Source organism: Bubalus kerabau, chromosome 10, assembly GCF_029407905.1.
Source record: "Bubalus kerabau isolate K-KA32 ecotype Philippines breed swamp buffalo chromosome 10, PCC_UOA_SB_1v2, whole genome shotgun sequence".
Classification (NCBI taxonomy): Eukaryota; Metazoa; Chordata; class Mammalia; order Artiodactyla; family Bovidae; genus Bubalus; species Bubalus kerabau.
The window spans coordinates 85,843,710-85,861,043 of record NC_073633.1 but is presented as its reverse complement, the minus strand read 5'-3'; the positions used below and the strand labels follow the sequence as shown (position 1 = coordinate 85,861,043).

At 39.8% G+C, this 17,334-nt stretch overlaps 1 protein-coding gene across 2 annotated transcripts in view; it reads left to right on the top strand.

Moving 5' to 3' along the window:
• Positions 1-17,334, top strand: part of DCAF5 (DDB1 and CUL4 associated factor 5) — a 94,787-nt gene that overhangs the window by 39,750 nt on the left and 37,703 nt on the right. For both annotated transcript variants that reach the window (XM_055538433.1, XM_055538432.1), the window contains exon 6: positions 12,466-12,679. In XM_055538433.1, the coding sequence (XP_055394408.1) occupies positions 12,466-12,679 (214 nt within the window). The remainder of the gene's footprint in view (positions 1-12,465; positions 12,680-17,334) is intronic.

The window sequence follows — 17,334 nt, the reverse complement described above, 5'->3', positions numbered from 1 at the left end:
GTTTTTGGTTCTTTGGGTTCTATCCCTAAGAGTGTAGTTGCTGGATCATATGGTGAGCCTATGTTAAACTTTTTGAGGAACTGCCATATTACTTTCCATGAAAAGATAATTCTTTTAAAAATCATAATATTATTATCACACCTAAAAAATTAGCAATAATTCCTTAATACCATTGCATATTTAGTGTTTACATTTCCTTAATTGCCTCCTAAATGTTACAGTTGGTTCTTATGGATCAAGATTTGAATAAGGTCTGTACCAAGCAATTAGTTGACATGATTTCTAAGTCTTTGGATACTCCTACTTTTCATTTTTTTCTCTTGTAACTTATTTGTTAAAGAAAGTGGATTATTTATTTTACGGAATTTCTCACATTTTAGATTATACAGAAAGCCCTTTGTATCCTTGGGTTCTATATCTGTGGGGTTCCTGGATCCAATCCCCTGTAGATGCCAAGGGGCAGCTGTACTGATTGCATGTTTATACCATCATTTAGCATGTTCCCTCTTATCTCAGTTTTTTTCATAAATTGGTATTGGGTCTAGGGACTGAAACAGTTTTAGGCTTGATTCTTTTTGGTGGGGGTTACAAAAATATTTCATAGGTAGTGTTGTATATATCCATAAGGAAGCCAAAAATGTCTGGTTTTGTCTTTTGTTTTAAAATACATTGACTGACTTCTCAGTTCAGCTTTTTAAAATACAAGTAACGCTGGTGAAGATGTGGAGAAACTGAATCACTCATACATTGTGAGTAGGAATGTAAAATAGTACAACAAAATATCTAGAAAATGTTTTGGTAGTTGCTTTATAAATTAAAAATGAACTTATTATCTGACCCAGCAGTTGCACTCTTGGGTGTTTATCCAAGAGAGAGGAAGACTTATTTTCATAGAGCAACTTGTACATGAATGTTCATAGCAGCTTCATTCATAATACCCAAAGCTGGAAACTACCCATACGTTTTTCAATCTGTAAGTAGTTTAAAAAATAATAATAAAACTGTAGTGCATTTATACCGTAGAATACTACTTGGTAATAAAAAACAAGAAAGTGAAGGGTTGATACGTGCAACAATTTGGATAAACCTTAAGTGAACTATGCTACATAAAAAAGCCAATTTCAAAAGGGTACATACTACATGCTTCCGTTTATATAACGTTCATGAGCTAATGTAACATTCATGAGATGGAGAACAAATTAGTCATTGCCAGGTGTTAGGGTTTAGTGGTAAAAGGGGTGGATGTGGCTATAAAAGGAAGTCTTGTGGTGATGGTACACATAAGTATTGTGGTGACTACTTGAAGTTACACACGTGATACAACTGCATAGAGCAACACACACACAAGTGAGTGCATGCATAGCTGACAAAATCTGAATAAGCTCTATGGATTGTACCAATGTAAATTTCCTGGTTTTGATATCATACTATAGTTATTCCTATTGCTATTGCTAAGTCACTTCAGTCGTGTCCGACTCTGTGTGACCCCATAGACGGCAGCCCACCAGGCTTCCCCATCCCTGGGATTCTCCAGGCAAAAACACTGGAGTGGGTTGCCATTTCCTTCTCCAATGCATGAAAGTGGAAAGTGAAAGGGAAGTTGCTCAGTCGTGTCCGACCCTCAGCGACCCCGTGGACTGCAGCCTTCCAGGCTCCTCCTGGATTTTTCAGGCTTTTCCAGGCAAGAGTCCTGGAGTGGGGTGCCATTGCCTTCTCCGATACTATAGTTATGCAAGGTGGTAACACTGGCAGAGTCTGGGTAAAGGGATTTTCCAGGCAAGAGTCCTGGAGTGGGGTGCCATTGCCTTCTCCGATACTATAGTTATGCAAGGTGGTAACACCGGCAGAGTCTGGGTAAAGGGTTCAAAGAACCTTCTTGATTTTCTGTATATAGTATCCTATTATTAGCAAACAGTGACTATGTTACTTTTTCCTTTCCAATTTGGGTTCCCTTTTATTTCTTTTTGTTTTCTGATTGCTGTGGCTAGGTCTTCAAAACTATGCTGCATAAAAGTGGCAAGAGTGGCCATTCTTGTTTTGTTCCTGATCTTAGAGGAAATACTTTCAACTTTTCACTGTTGAGTATGATATTAGCTGTACGTTTGTCATATGTGGCCTCTATTATGTTGAGATATGTTCGCTTTACACCCACTTCTGGAGAGTTTTATTATAAACTGTTGTTGAGTTTTGTCAGAAGCTTCTTCTGCATCTCACTTGAGATGATCATATGATTTTTATTCTTTGCAAACCCTTTTTACAAGAAAATTTCTTTGCAAATTCCTCTGAGAATGACTGTCACTCTCTCATGTCTGCCTCTGTGACCCCATGGACTGTAGCCCGCCAGGTTCCTCTGTCCATGGAATTCTTTGGCAAGAATACTGGAATGAGTTGCCATTCCTTCTCCAGGGGACCTTCCCAGCCCAGGGACTGAACCTGGGTCACCTGCATTGCAGGCAGATTCATTCATCTGAGCCACCAGGGAAGCCCTAGGTTCCTTTGAATCTATAATTATTTCAACATAAAAAGTTAAATGTAAGTAATACATAATAGCATTCTCCTTTTAAAACTATGAATAAGGCTAAAATTCCTCTTGACTACTTCCAATCCTGGTCTCCTGCCCTCTTTCCTGAGGGTAATGAATGTTAAGTTTGTATATGCTTCCAGAACTTTTTCTTTGGTTTTATATGCTTATACATGTACCTGTAGAAAATACATGATTTTTGTTTCTATATGGAGGTATGTTTTTCACACGGATGATGTACTGCTATGCAGTTATTCTACCACTTGACTATTTCACCCATCAGTATGTTTTGGGAATTTATCCATGTATTAACATATCCAGATTTATCTTGTTTCTTTTGCCAGTTAAGAACTTGAGTCATCTCTCTCTCTCTCTGTGAAGAGTCAGCTTAGATTTTTCTTCTAGGAAGTCTTTTGTGACTGCTCCTCTCCTGTGTTCCCAGTGGAGGGACAGATATCCTCCCTATGTCTTGCACAGCACATATTCCCCTTATTACAACGTTGTTCATATTATAGAAGGAAACTGCCGGCTTTCTTGTACTTCATTAATTCTTGAGGATGTCTTTTCCATCTTATTTCATCTTTAAATCCATGTGCTTAGCATAGTATCTAGAATAGTTAGGAGGTTTTCAATAAATGGTTATTCAGTAAAGGCATGCATATATGAGTTATATATATATGAGTTACTGAACTACAGGGAAGGATCTGAAGTGAATTACTTAGATGAATCCTTCTGGCCTTGATGTATTGTCATCTGATGCTGTTCTTTTTGCTGGGTGGAATAATTCATCTCCACCATGTAGTCAGTGAAATCTTGTTGAACCAAGAAGCAGAAAACAACTTGTTGGCCCTATTTCTGCTGCTTATTTTTTGTATGGTCAGGGCCAGGTCATATAAACATTTAGGACCTAGGTCTCCTCCAGTTTGAGATGAAAATAATGTTACCTTCACTATCCACCTTATAGGGTTATTGTAAGGGTTAATTGATACACTGTCTATGTAAACATTTTGGAAATTAAATTTAATGAAAAACGTGTTGCTTCTTCAAGGGTATCTGTTGTGATCTGATTCTTTTAAGAATCACTGAAGAATCAGTGAATTCTTCATAGTTTGAACTTTTTATTTTGTGATCTTAGGTTTGACCATTTGTACTTTGTTGTGAGTTACGTATTTTAGACAGAGATATCTTGGAATACTCTTAATAATCTTGGGTTCATTTATCCATGAATTTACCCATGTATGGAAGACTTTCCAGGAACCTTGCTAATGTTTCTGGATTCTACATAAAATACTTTACACTTTGAATTTGTTTTTTATTCCAGTAGTACACTTTGCCATTTATTTATAGGTACCTGGGAAGTGGGATGGTGTATCTGCAAAGAGAAACCAAACTAAGTATAGTTTCAGATCTAACCTGGTACTGTGTCCAGTGCTAACCAAGGTGGGGCCTGTTTATTACTTAAAATCCTTTCAAAGGAGGGATATTATTTGCCTTCATTGAGAAGGATGGTGAGGGACACTGGTAGTTTTAGAGTCCTTTGCAAATTTTTAACTGTCTTTTAAAGAATTTAGAACAATGGCTTAATTTCAGATTTGCATCTGCACCAGAATCCTGTAGGGCAGCATATTATCTGAAATTTCAGTTGAGCTCTTTAAATTCTGCTCTCTCATACTTCCCTCAAAGCTATCTTCTATGGTCCCTTAATTAAAGAAGGAGTATGTTTGAGATGACATTTTAGAATAAGGTATTTTCTTCTGATTACAGAAGTTTATGTTCATTGTAGGAAGACTTGGAAAATAAAGTGAAAGGTATAAAAATAAATTAACTAAATGCTATAGTTTGATTGACGTATCGTCTTATTCTCAGTATATCCATCAAACTAAATGTTTATCACTATCTAATTTTAGATATGATTGGGTAGGGCATGTGTTCAAAGCCTATAGAATTCACTGTCTACTTTCTGAAAATGGGTAAATGAATTTTCTTTTTTTTTTTTTTTAGCTTGTAATTGATTCCTAAAGTTTGACTATTAATTTTCCTTTTGAACTTTTATCCTACAAATACCAGAAACTTGCTTTAAAGTACAAGATATAATTAAGATACTTGTTTACCTGTTAAACTATTCCTTCTTGTTGACTACTTATTAGCAGGTACATAAATTTGACTCATTTGAAGGATGTGCGGTGGTGTCAGTGCAGAGAATACCTGAGTGGTCATTGGCAAATTATTTTACGTTCTGGGCCACAGTTCTTTGCTGTAATAGAAAACTTTGACTTAGATGTTCTCCAAGCCTCCTGCTGTTTCTTTAATTTTTCTGCTGCTCTGTTGCTTCCCTCTCAAGATTAGGTTTTGTGAGCAGACAAATGTCAGGAGCCAGGTAAACCTTTGTGGAGCCTTTTTTTTAAATGTTATAAAGTCGGAGTGTTTCAGATTGCTGCTCATGATCCATTAGATCATGCAGCATCTATTTATTGAATGCTGGTACATGTCTGGCACTGTTTAAGCACTTGGAATGCACAGGAAGTGGTATAAAAGGTGATAGTGTAGTGGGAAAGGACAAATAAGAAACAAAATAAATGGTATGTAAGATGGTGATTCATTAGTAGAAACTAAACAGGCAAGGGAGACAAGGGAGCATTGGGGAAGTTTCATTTTTGCATTGGGTATCAGAACAGACTAATTGAGGAGGATATTTGAATAAAGAAGTAAATGAATGAACCATGTTCATATCTGGGGAGAAACATTCCCTCAGGATTTGCAAGTACAAAGACCCTGAAGCAGATATTTGATGTGTTCTAAGGAGGCATCATGTGGTTGAAGTAGGGTAAGGGAAAGAGAGTGCCAGGAGGTAGAGTCAGACATGAGGGATTGGTGGGGAGAGGTGTCTAGGGTCTCAGTTGGGATTATAAAGAGTTTGAGTTTTAACCTGGTTGAAATCCACTGGCAAATGAATGACGCAGTCTGACTTATGGTTCAGCATCCCTCTGGCTGTCATATTCAGAATGAACTGAAGCATGGGCCAAGAGTAGAGGCATGAAGACAAGATAGGAAACTCTTTCAGTAATCCATAGGGCCATGGAATTGATTTAGGTGGTCACAAGTATTTATTAAATAGAAAATGGAAAATCAGTGCACTGCTCACAGTAGATGGCAAGTTGTTTAATGAATTTATGCTAAATAAATGTGGGTGTACTGGAATACAGTATAAAATAAGCTTATTATAAAGGGTTACTATATAAAAATGTTTGGAAACCATTATCTTAAGGCATTTATATTTTTGCCAACTAGAACTGACTTTGGTTTTTGGACACTCTCAGTAAGCGGCTCCTATATGAAACAGGCTGTCTTCCTATAATCACATCTCATCAGTCAGCACTTTGGCCTTCCCATTGCATTCCTCTCTTCCTCTTTTCCACTGTTTGCAAAAGTGTTCTCGTAGAAGGGATCAAATTGTGATTTTTATTTTCAAACCCTCTTCTGCTTAGCATTTTTTCTAGGCTTTGCCTCTTTCCTCTTTAACAGCCCTCTGGCTTTGTGGCCTAGTTCCATGACAGTCAGCACACCCACCTAGTTTCTTCTTCTGCCATCAGGGACTGCCTGTTTACCTGCCTGTATTCCCACCCACTCCTTCTGCACCCTTACTGTTGCTGTAGCAACTGCCATCTCAGTCTCCCGCCTTCCTCTGACTTTTTTCTTCCTCCTACCAACCTGTATTCATTAAACTCTCCCTCTCCAGCTTTCTACACTGTGAGGTCAGGGCTGATGCTTTGTAACATCTGTCAGAAGGTAGAGCCATTGATAACTTAGGATGAAGATTAAATGACTGCTTATAAAACCCTTCTCTATTTTCCACAGCTTGCAGTAAAGGGGGATTTTTTTTTTTTAATGATTTTATTTATGGTTGTGCACAGTCTTCATGCTGCATGGGCTTTTTTTCTCTAGCTGTGGCTCCTCTTGTTGCGGAGCATGGGCTCTGTTGCCCACAGACCTCAGTTCTGCGGCTCCCGGGCTCGAGAGCCCCGGCCCAGCGGCTGTGATGCATGGGCTCAGCTGCTCTGCCACGTGTGGTCTTCCCAGACCAGGGGTGGAACTCATGTCCCCTGCTTTGGCGGGGGGCAATTCTTTACCACTGAGCTGCCCGGCAAGCCCTCAGGCATATTTTAGACTAGTTTTCCACGCTCCTATCTGGTGAGAGAGGCCTGAGAGCCAGGAGTCCTCAGCCACAGTGCTGGCTCTGCCATCAAAAGCTCTGGGGCCTCCAGCGAGCGCCTGCCCCGCCCTCAGTCGTGTCTGACTCTTGGCCCACCAGGCTCCTCTGTCCATGGGATTTCCCAGGCAAGATTACTGGAGTGGGTTGCCATTTCCTTCTCCATGGGGGGATTTTTTGAATAAGCAAATCATCTGATGAACTGAGATGACTGAATGCTTAGTCCCTAATTCTATAGAAAAATCACGAGTGTCCTAGGACAAATCTGTTATGGCACTGCCTTTTAATTCGTTCTGAGATCTTGTATAGGGTTGAAATCTTGGTTGGTTATATGTGGCTTTTGGGACCCCCTGAGCCAAAGACAAAAACATGGGCTGTAGATCACTTCAGCTCTGGGCGTGATGCCCCTGTTCTAGAAGGTGGTGATTAGAGGCTCTGCAGTACCTGAAAGCCCAGGTTCTTCCCCTTCCAACTTGCATAAAAGAAATGGTTAAGGAAGATTTGCTAGGGATTTCCCTGACAGTCCAGTGGTTGGGACTCAGTACTTTTACTACTGTGGCCCCAGATTCAGTCCTTGGTTGGAGAAGTTAGATCCTGCAGGCACGTGTGCAGCACAATCATTTTTAAAAATAAATAAATAAATTTTTAAAAAGGAAGATGTGAGGGGTGTGTGTATATATTATGTATATGTATATATAATGTGTATATATAGTGGGATACTATATAGCCACGAAAAGGAATGAAATAGTGCCATTTGCAGCAATATAGACAGACCCAGAGATTATCATACTAAGTAAATCAGAAAGACAAGTACCATATGATACGACTTACATGTGGAATCTTAAAAAACAGACTCACAGACATAGAAAACAGACTTAGATACCAAAGGGGAAAGGGAGTAGGGGAGGGAAAAATTAGAAGTCTGGGATTAGCAGATACAAACTGCTCTATATAAAATGGATAAACAGTAAAGTCCTGCTGCTGAGCACAGGGAACTATATCCAGTACCCTATAATAAATTATGATGGAAAAGAATATACACACACACACACACATATATATAACTGAATCACTTCACTGTACACCAGAAACTAACACAATGTTGTGAATCAACTAGACTTCAATTAAAAAAAAGGAAGAAAGAAGGCTCCCCTGGTGACTCAGTGGTGGAAGGTCCACCTGCCATTGCAAGAGGCACCGGTTTATCTCTGATCTGGGAACATCCCAAGTGCTGTGGAGCAACTAGGCCCATGCACCACAGCTGCTGAGCCTGCCCTAGAGCCCTGGAGCTGCGGCTGTTGAGCTCACATGCCCTAGAGCCTGTGTTCCGCAACGAGAAGCCCACGCACCACGACTAGGGGGTGGCCCCCGTTTACCACAACTAAAGAAAAGCCCACACAGCAATGAAGACCCAACACAGCCACAAATAAATAAATAAAATTATTTTTTAAAGTGGATTTTTTTTAAAAAAGAAAGAAAAAGTTTATGGGATTACCAAGATCTTGAATATACTTGAACAGAACTGATACAGGCTGTAACTCTTTGAACTTGTTCACTTTTTACTTAATTCCGTTAACAAATCCTCTAGGATTTGTCATGTTCTCTGTGTTGTGTTATAGGAAGTACAAAATGCCACCTGTATTCTTTACAGGTCATCCTATCCTAAAGCAGAAACAGAAGGGGAGAGATTTTTTCCTACCTATGAGACATTGAATTTTCCTCTCTGGTTGACTGGCACCAGCTCTGATGTCTGTGATTTGGAATAGCACTGCCTTGACTCCAGCCATTTCACAGGTGTTAGGAAACTTTCACATAGTAACTCTGAGGAAATGCATGCCAGTGGGCTTTAGAAAATCTTGTTGGCACTGTTTGATGAATTGCTTAGTCATAAATTTATGGAAGTCTAGCTTCATGAAGCCAGATCTTGGAATGTTTTCGAGTGCTTTATCTTGTGCTAAATGTGATACTCCCAGTCACTTTTTCTGGAAACAGCCTTGGTTTATTTCTCTTCTGTTCCAAGACTTTAACCTTGGCCAAAGACTTTTTGTAAATGTTCTTTTTATCCTGCCAAAGCAATAAAGAAATCCAATTGACTATTCCTGAGGGGCCAAAACACCAAAAAAGCAAAAAAAAATAAAAGAAAACAGAGGAGCACACTAATGAGGAATATTTTCCTGATGTTCTGAGGTTCTCTTGCTTTTGTCCTGGGCCTTTTACATGCTAACCCTTGGATCACCTCCTGTCCCATTCTTGTTGCATTTTGTTAAAAATTCTTGGTTGAAGATAGGTCTAAAGTGAAAGTGTTGGTCACTCAGTCATGTCTGACTCTTTGCAACCTCATGGACTGTAGCCTCCCAGGCTCCTCTGTCCATGGAATTCTCCAGGCAAGAATACTGAAGTGGGTTGCCATTCCTTTTTCCAGGGGATCTTCCCAACCTAGGGATCAAACCCAGGTCGCCTGCGTTGTAGCCAGATTCTTCATTCTCTGAGCCACCAGGGAAGCAGTGTGTGAAGATAAGCCAGGAGTTGATTTTTGCTTTCCTTTTTCTTATAGGGATATTTTGATTTGAACTCATTTCAACTTGTTGCTACTCCCTTCAAGATAGCACTCATCTCATTTGGGTGTGTAATGGTAGCCACTTCTCTGGAGGAGTGGAGACTGTCAAATTTGAGGCATTCTTGTGTATAGGTACCGTCAGTTCTCCAAAGGGTAAACAAGAAACTTCTCCTTCAGGGAATGTGTTGAGGGCAGGAAAAAAGCATTTCAGGCATTGTGGGTAGAGTGGAACTCTGATCTTAAAAGGAATTGGAGTCCTTTCTCCTGTTAGGCTGGGCTGTAAAAAAAGTGCCATATTGGGTAGTTGGCTTTTCATTTAGCTTCTAGTAATCTGCTTTCTCTCCACCTTATTTTCGCACTCACCCCAAATTCCGAAATGGAACCATGTTTTTCAGAGTGGTTTGGAAGTCACATGCATCATAATTAATTAAGGTTGCTCGTTAAATTCAAATTCCTGGGCCCACTTCTCAGATTGAATTAGACTATCTGCATATGGATCCTGAGAATCTGCATTTGAGAAAAAGTACCAGATGATTTATCATGCATCTTACACTTGGAATCATAAACAACAGGATCTTTGACATTGTATCTTGACTTTGAGAGGAAACTACTGCTAAGCCTTTTCTTCCTGATGAACTAGATCGTTCTTATTCTCAGTAGGAGGAGCCAGCAGCAGAACCCCTGCTGAGAAGTTATAGTTAATGTAGCTCACTTTCTGAATTTCAAGTGTCCGTCTATCCCTCTGAAAGGATTCTTGCCCCCAAACATAAAGTATTTATTTTTAATAACTGCTGCTACAGTTTTGTTTGTTGTTGTTGTTTTTGTAGCTGTACTCTTAAACATTCTAGGAGCAAGATTCCTATGTACCTACCCTCTCTGTGTGAGAGATAGGAGTCCCCTGCCCAGAAGCTAAGGGAAAAGTTAGTGACTCTTGTGGAACCCACAAACAGACCCCTGCAGAGTGGCAGACATAGGAGCTGGGGTGGGAATGGGATGGGCCTAGATATCTGCCTGTCCTGCAGGTCTGACTGGAATCTGCAGAGGAAATTGCTATTAACGGATGCAAAGGGCTTTTGCCAGCAGCCCCAGCTTTCCCGTCAGGGTTGCCTCAGCTGATGCAAACCCCTGCTGCTGTGGCTGGTGGGGTTGGCCAAGTTTCTTTTTGTTGACTCTTGTTTCCACCCCCAACTTCTTGTCAGTCCTGTATACAGATGCCGGTTTATTTGCACACTCTAGGCTGGTCTCAAGTTTGAAAGGCTCTCATTGTTTTGGAGCTTAGTGTTTAGGAAACACCGCATGCCTGTGGCAGCTAGGACACCCTGTAAAGGAAATACCTGGACTCAGTAGCCCTGTCATTCATTCCCTGTATGTGTGTGCGTGTGGCCAGTGTTAGGACGTTTTAGAACATCAGTCTGTAGGGACTATTTCTTGGGGCCTACAGCAGGACTAGGCTTCTTCTCCATGATGTTTGGAGTTCTAGGGACCATTTTTTCTAAACCACTTCTCTCTTTCCTTCCATTTCACACTTAACAGGATTAAAGTCTGTTTGCCCAAGCCTTGTTTTCACACATAACTGAGGTACTAGAGTTCTTCCCTAGGCAGGTGAAAAGACTGCCCTGGGGGACAAAGGACTGGCTGGCTAGCGATGGTGCAGAATGTTTTTATGATCAGGACAGGTTGGTAAATTCCTTTGGACTGTGGTCCAGGGACTCCTTTCTTTCTTTTTTTTTTTTTTTTTAAATAGTAATCTCTGTAATTTGTATAGCACTTAGTTACAAAGTTTTATATTACATACCATTTTATTATATTTGTATAATGAAATAAATTTAATTGTATATAAATAATGTATTAAAGAGTCTTCAAAACCAAAGTTAATATCAGAGAGTTTCAGAGAAAAGGCGACTACTTGGATTTATGTTTAATAAAGCAGCATGTTGAAAAAACTAAAATTGTGAATAAAATTATGTCAAATGGTCAAACATGCTAATACTAATAAATTTCAAATAAATCTTCCAGGCTCTAATTTAGATGTCTCAAGGCCCTTTCCAGCGCTGATTCCCTAAATATATAAACTTTTTTTATTAAACTACTAGACTCTCTTTGCAAGATCACAATGTCTTTTGAAACAGAGTGAGTTAATAGCACTAATGTGGCCCTCATTTCTGTAGCATTTCCAATGCACATGATCAGTGTATGTAATCTCACTTTCTTACCAGTAGTTTGGTTATGCATGGACAATGAATAGTCATGGGTAGTCAAGGAGACTGACTACTAGAAAGATAAGTTACCTAGTACTGTTTAATTGTTAACGTTCATGGTCATCCTAGTTAACTGTAAAATTGGAAGTATCTTCTGAATCATCATAATAAATAATTTTGAACCATACCATCTGACTTTTTAAAATGTTATGAACATTATGAAGCTATAGAAGAATACTGGGTGAATCAGAATATACCAGTCTCTAGTAGAAGCTGGATAAATGGAATTATATATATTAGTCAAAGTATATTTTAAAGCTAAATATAAACTCATTGGGAATTGTAAAGTGAGGCAAGTCATCCTGCTTTTCTAATTGTTGTAACTGCTGGCTCTGTATTTAATTTTAAATTTTTCTTTAATATTTATTCTTGAGTTATGCCATATGGAATATAAAAATTCTCTGAACAGATCGAAAATTAAAAAATAAGTGCATAAGCAATAAAGTCATTATTATTTTTAAAAATCCAGAATAAACTAGAGTATCTTGTTTTTCTGGCTGATGGTTTCTGTGTCTCTAATTCAAAAGACAGATATATTTCTTAAATACCATCCATGATGGTCAGTTAGGGTGGACACCACTGACTTCCCAGGGTCTTGACAAGGAACTGTTTGCTTCTGTAGCTCAAATAAATAAAAGAACTAATCATTTTAATATGTCTTTTCATTCCTATAAACTTAGTGGTAATTCAACTTTTGGAGATTGAAGAAAGGAACCGCCAAGTTAAATAACTTGCTTTAATGTAATCAAGGAGTCATCTCTGTCCTTTTTATTACCTTCTAGCCCACTGCGTGGAAACACCTTTCTGCCAGAATTCAGATGCGCAAGCCTGATGGGAGGTCCTGGTTATGAAATGCAGTGTTTTTTTGCAGATTCTCATCCTGCCTGCCTCATGCCTGACCCATGTGCTTTCTGCCTTCCAGTTCTCTCCTGCGATATGGGGGCAACCTGTCCCTCCAAAGTGCCATGAGTGTGCGATTCAACAGCAATGGGACCCAGCTCCTGGCCCTGAGGCGTCGCCTGCCGCCTGTGCTCTATGACATCCACTCCCGTCTGCCTGTGTTCCAGTTTGACAATCAGGGTTACTTCAACTCTTGCACCATGAAAAGCTGCTGTTTTGCTGGAGATCGTGACCAGGTACGTGCCTTCTGTCTCCTGCATCCCACATTCAGGCTTTGCTCTCAGATTGTTCTTTCTGGACTGGTCTTTATTTCTCTTTAGCCATGTCAGGTAGAAACAGTTGAAGGGAAACAGTAAGTGTCTGAAGACATTCCAGCTTAATAGTGAGTTTCTTCATCAGAGTTGCCTTTGGATAATATGAGGTACACACCATAAACCACAGTATAGTTCTGAGCAACCTACATCTGCCGAGTTTGTGAACAGATTTTAAGATTCTAAGAATGTGTCATATCAGAAGAGAGGAGGAAGTCCATAGAAAATTAGCCTGCCAAAAAGGACACCTTTTTTTTTTTTTGTATCAGTGAAACACTGTGGGTACCAGCTAAGAGACATACATCCTGAATGGCCCTTTTGGGTGGCATCTTTTTCTTGGATGAAATGGACTGTGCAACTTTGAGAGGAAGCCAGATGCTGACTCTCTTCCTTTATATTGCCAGCGCCACAACTGGGAAGGAGAACCGAAGCTGTGAAGTTTCCTGCCTTTTCACAGTCTTACTGGGAGTCGAAATACTGATGTTGCCTTAGAGCTGGCAGTTTAAAAACATACCAATACCTTGTCAATCTTGGCCATAGAAGTGCTAAAGTGAGTGTCAGTGAATGGACCGATTGGACTGGTCTGAGTAACCAAGTTTTAGCAAAGACAAATATAAAGGAAGATTGATCAAATAATGTTTTTTTTTTCTTCTTATTCTGAAACACAACAAATCTTATTGCTGTTGCACATCTAGATTGGAAAAAGAAACTTTAGTTTCTTGCTAATTCTTTGTGTTCTCTTTGGATTTATCAGCTATGTCAGATTTTTACATACAATTCTCACATGCTGTATGCCACTGCTTTAAAGTTATTTGTGGGCAAGGGGCATAAAAGAAATAGTTATTTGAGAACTTGTGAAGATCCTATTTTTTTGAAAGGAGTAGCTAGGATTTTTCTCCCTAGCTGAGGTTGCTGGAGGCTCTCCAACATCATAGCTTAAGGATTAGCATATGTAGTAGGAACACAATTAAGCTTTTTAATTAGAGTCGCTTGTTAAAGAAGCTGAGAATATCTTCTAAGTTGCCCAGACTAGGGATTTCCCCTTTTGTAAATAGAGAAGATATGTCTAAATTCAGAATTTATATTCGAGTCAGGGCCTACTTAGCTGCGATCCTCACTTAAAACCACTAGGTGGCCTCAGTTACATAAATGATAAATTTCCCTTGAGAGACCACAATTCTTGATAGACTTAGTTTTTATTAGGCAGTTTGTTTCTTGGGCGGAAAGAAGCAGTTTCCAGAGATGAACTGACTCTTGATAGAACAGGTAGCTTTCTGCTCTGCAGATGGTTGATTTAGTTTCATTTAGCTGCGGAAATGACAACCACGCGCCTCCTCCTCTCTCTCTACCTTTCTTCCTTGCTTTTGTTGATTTTCCATCTTCCGTCAACCTCTTATGCATGTGAATTTTATTTCATTGAACAATAAAGAGCAGGCACTACTTCATGAAGTGGTTTATTAGGTTTTATTACCGGAGACACAGGGCCTGAGAAAAAGGAGAAAAGAGGTGAAGGGGAATGGATGCTGTGTTTTCTGTCAGTTCCTGTGTTAGCAGCTGGAACCTGTCTGCATGGAGTCCTTGAAAGATGGAGAACAAAGGCTTCTAACCGAGATGTAAGAGCACCTAGGCCATGATTTCTCCAGCTTGGCACTGTCCACATTTTGGTCAGATAATTCTTCATTGTGAGGGGCTGTCCTGTGCATTCTAGGATAGTTGGCAGCATTCCTGGCCTCTCCCCACTAGATGCCAGTGTCATCTCTCCCAGCTTTCCCCAAAACAACCAAAAATGTCTCCAGACATTGCCAGTTTATCTCCTGGGTGGAGAATTGCCTCAGGTGAGAACTTTTACCCTAAGTTACAGTTATGAGATGCATAGGGACAAGTGGGCTTCCCTGATAGCTTAGTTGGTAAAGAATCTGCCTGCAATGCAGGAGACACCGGTTCAATTCCTGGGTCAAGTACATAGTCAGAACCACATGAGTTATTTTGTGGTGATCCTGGTTATCTACATTGACAGGATGCAGTGCTTTTTGCCTTTCAGGTTATAAATAATGATTAAAAACATGGGAAGGCTTTTGATTTTCTCTATTCAGATTTGACGGTTATGTACGTCTTATGGGAAGAGTTTGTGGGTAATGTATCCTTTCTGACAAACTAGACTGTTTTTTGGATGGGCTAAGTGGTTTACCATGGATAAAGGAGGGTGGGAAGTCACTGAGTCTTAACTTCAGATCCATTTCAGAGTTAAAGTCTGTTTATATTCCCCATATAGATTATCAGAGTATATAACCTAGGGAATGAGATGTACAGAGATTTATATGTGGCTGTTTTCTTCACCCCTTAGGGACTAAGAAATGTAGCTAATTCATCATTATCTTGTCTCCAGTGCCTGGTGTACTGAGAGCACAATAAATATTTGTTGAAGTGAATCTTAAGTATTTTAGTCAGTATGTGGTTTTTAGCTTTCTGGGCCTAAGGCTTGTCTAACTGTAAGTCAGGACTGATAATACCTATTTTCGTGCTCAACTTCCAGGAGCTTTAGGAGGATGATTAAATAATGGATTTTCAGTGAAACTAATCAGCTGAGCTTATACTTCTAAGTGTTACACAGGAGGCCAAAATTATTGTCTCATTTCTGAAACATGTCTCTCAAAGGTGATTTATGGGCTCTGCCTTTACACACTTTGGGCTGAAGCAACGACTGCCATAGTTACTGTATGATCTGTAAGACTGATTCTCTTTGACTAGTTTGAACAGGATCTTTTTAGCTGCTTTCAAATTCCAAAGCCTACTCTTTCCTTATATCAGGTCTTTACATTTGATCTTGTTCTTGTATACTTTGAGAACGCCCACAGCCTGAAGCTCTGTGCTCTGCAACTCTTCATTTAGTCATAGGCTGGGTAAGTAACCATCCCAGAGAGGAATCTGAGAATTTCCATAATAGGAATGAACATGGTCAGGAAAGGCAGTGAGTGACTTATCTATCTGAGACAGTCTTCTGGCTTTTCATTACAATGAGATTACGCAGTCCACCCAAATCAAAACATTATGCAAGAGAGTCTGTATTTCTTATTAGACTATCCTAGGTTCACTAGGTAATTCATTAGGCCCAGAATGAAACTAACATTTCAAGATCTTGGACTTGGAATAAAGTGTAAAACTGAATAGTGTTTTGTGTCTTCTGCATGCTCATTGCCACCATTGTGGACCAATTCTAATTATAGAGCTTTTAGAGATTCTGTTCAATCCCTAGGAGGGCCTTTTACAGATGAGAAAACAGGCTTAGAGAGTTAAGTTAAAACAAGTTAAGACATACAGGTGTGAGAGGGCTAGACCCAGATTTTTGAGCTCTCAATAGAGGCTCCTTTTCGATGTATAGAAGGTCACAATTTAATGCCAACAGAAGCAAGGCAAGCAGCAGAGATGAATGAGTTGGGCTAGAAGTAAGCAATAGTGAGTGGTGGGGACTATAGTCACGACTTAGATTTACCCTCCCTAAATCTAAGTGAATGCCATGTAAATGAAGCTTTGACTCAGCTTCAGCCTATTGTGGCCAAGAGGGCCTTTGGTTTTTTTCAAGAGAAACCAGAAATCAAGATTTGTTATGTGACATTTCTGTCCTTTATTGTGCCCATCTTTGCATGAAATGTTTCCCTTGGTATCTCTAATTTTCTTGAAGAGATCTTTAGTCTTTCCCATTTTATTGTTTTCCTCTATTTCTTTGCATTGATCACTGAAAAAGGCTTTCTTATCTCTCCTTGCTATTCTTTGGAACTCTGCATTCAAATGGGTATATCTTTCCTTTTCTGTCTAGTCAGAGCTCTGGTTTTTCCAGTAGTCATGTATGGATGTGAGAGTTGGGCTATAAAGAAAGTTGAGTGCCGAAGAATTGATGTTTTCGAACTGTGGTGTTGGAGAAGACTCTTGAGAGTCCCTTGGACTCCAAGCAGATCCAACCAGTCCATCTTGAAGGAAATCAGTCCTGAATATTCACTGAAAGGACTGATGCTGAAGCTGAACGCCAATATTTTGACCACCTGATGCGAAGAACTGACTCATGGGAAAAGACCCTGATGCTGGGAAAGATTGAAGGCGGGAGGAGAAGGTGACGACAGAGAATGAGATGGTTGGATGGCATCACCGACTCAATGGACATGAGTTGGAGTAAACTCTGGGAGTTAGTGATAGATAGGGCGGTCTGGTGTGCTGCAATCCATGGGATCTCAGAGTCGGACACAACTGAGTGACTGAACTGACTGACTAACTGATATGAAGTTTCTTGAATTTTAAGTATTGCAGCAAATTCATACTTCATTGTATGAATTGAATGAACAGGTGCATCTGTTCTGTTCTAGAGCCACAAGTTTCAAACCTCTGCTTCAGCAGGAAAACATCCATTTTTCCTGTTTCCTACTGAACCTGTCCTAACTTCATGCCCTTTCCCCTTCCATCTTATAATAAGAAGACAGATATTTACTGAGCATCTACTGTGTGCCAGATGCTGTGGTAGACACATTTACATGACTGCCAGTTTGTATCCTCTTTGAGACTTTCATTCAAAGCCTTGTATAGACTCTGTC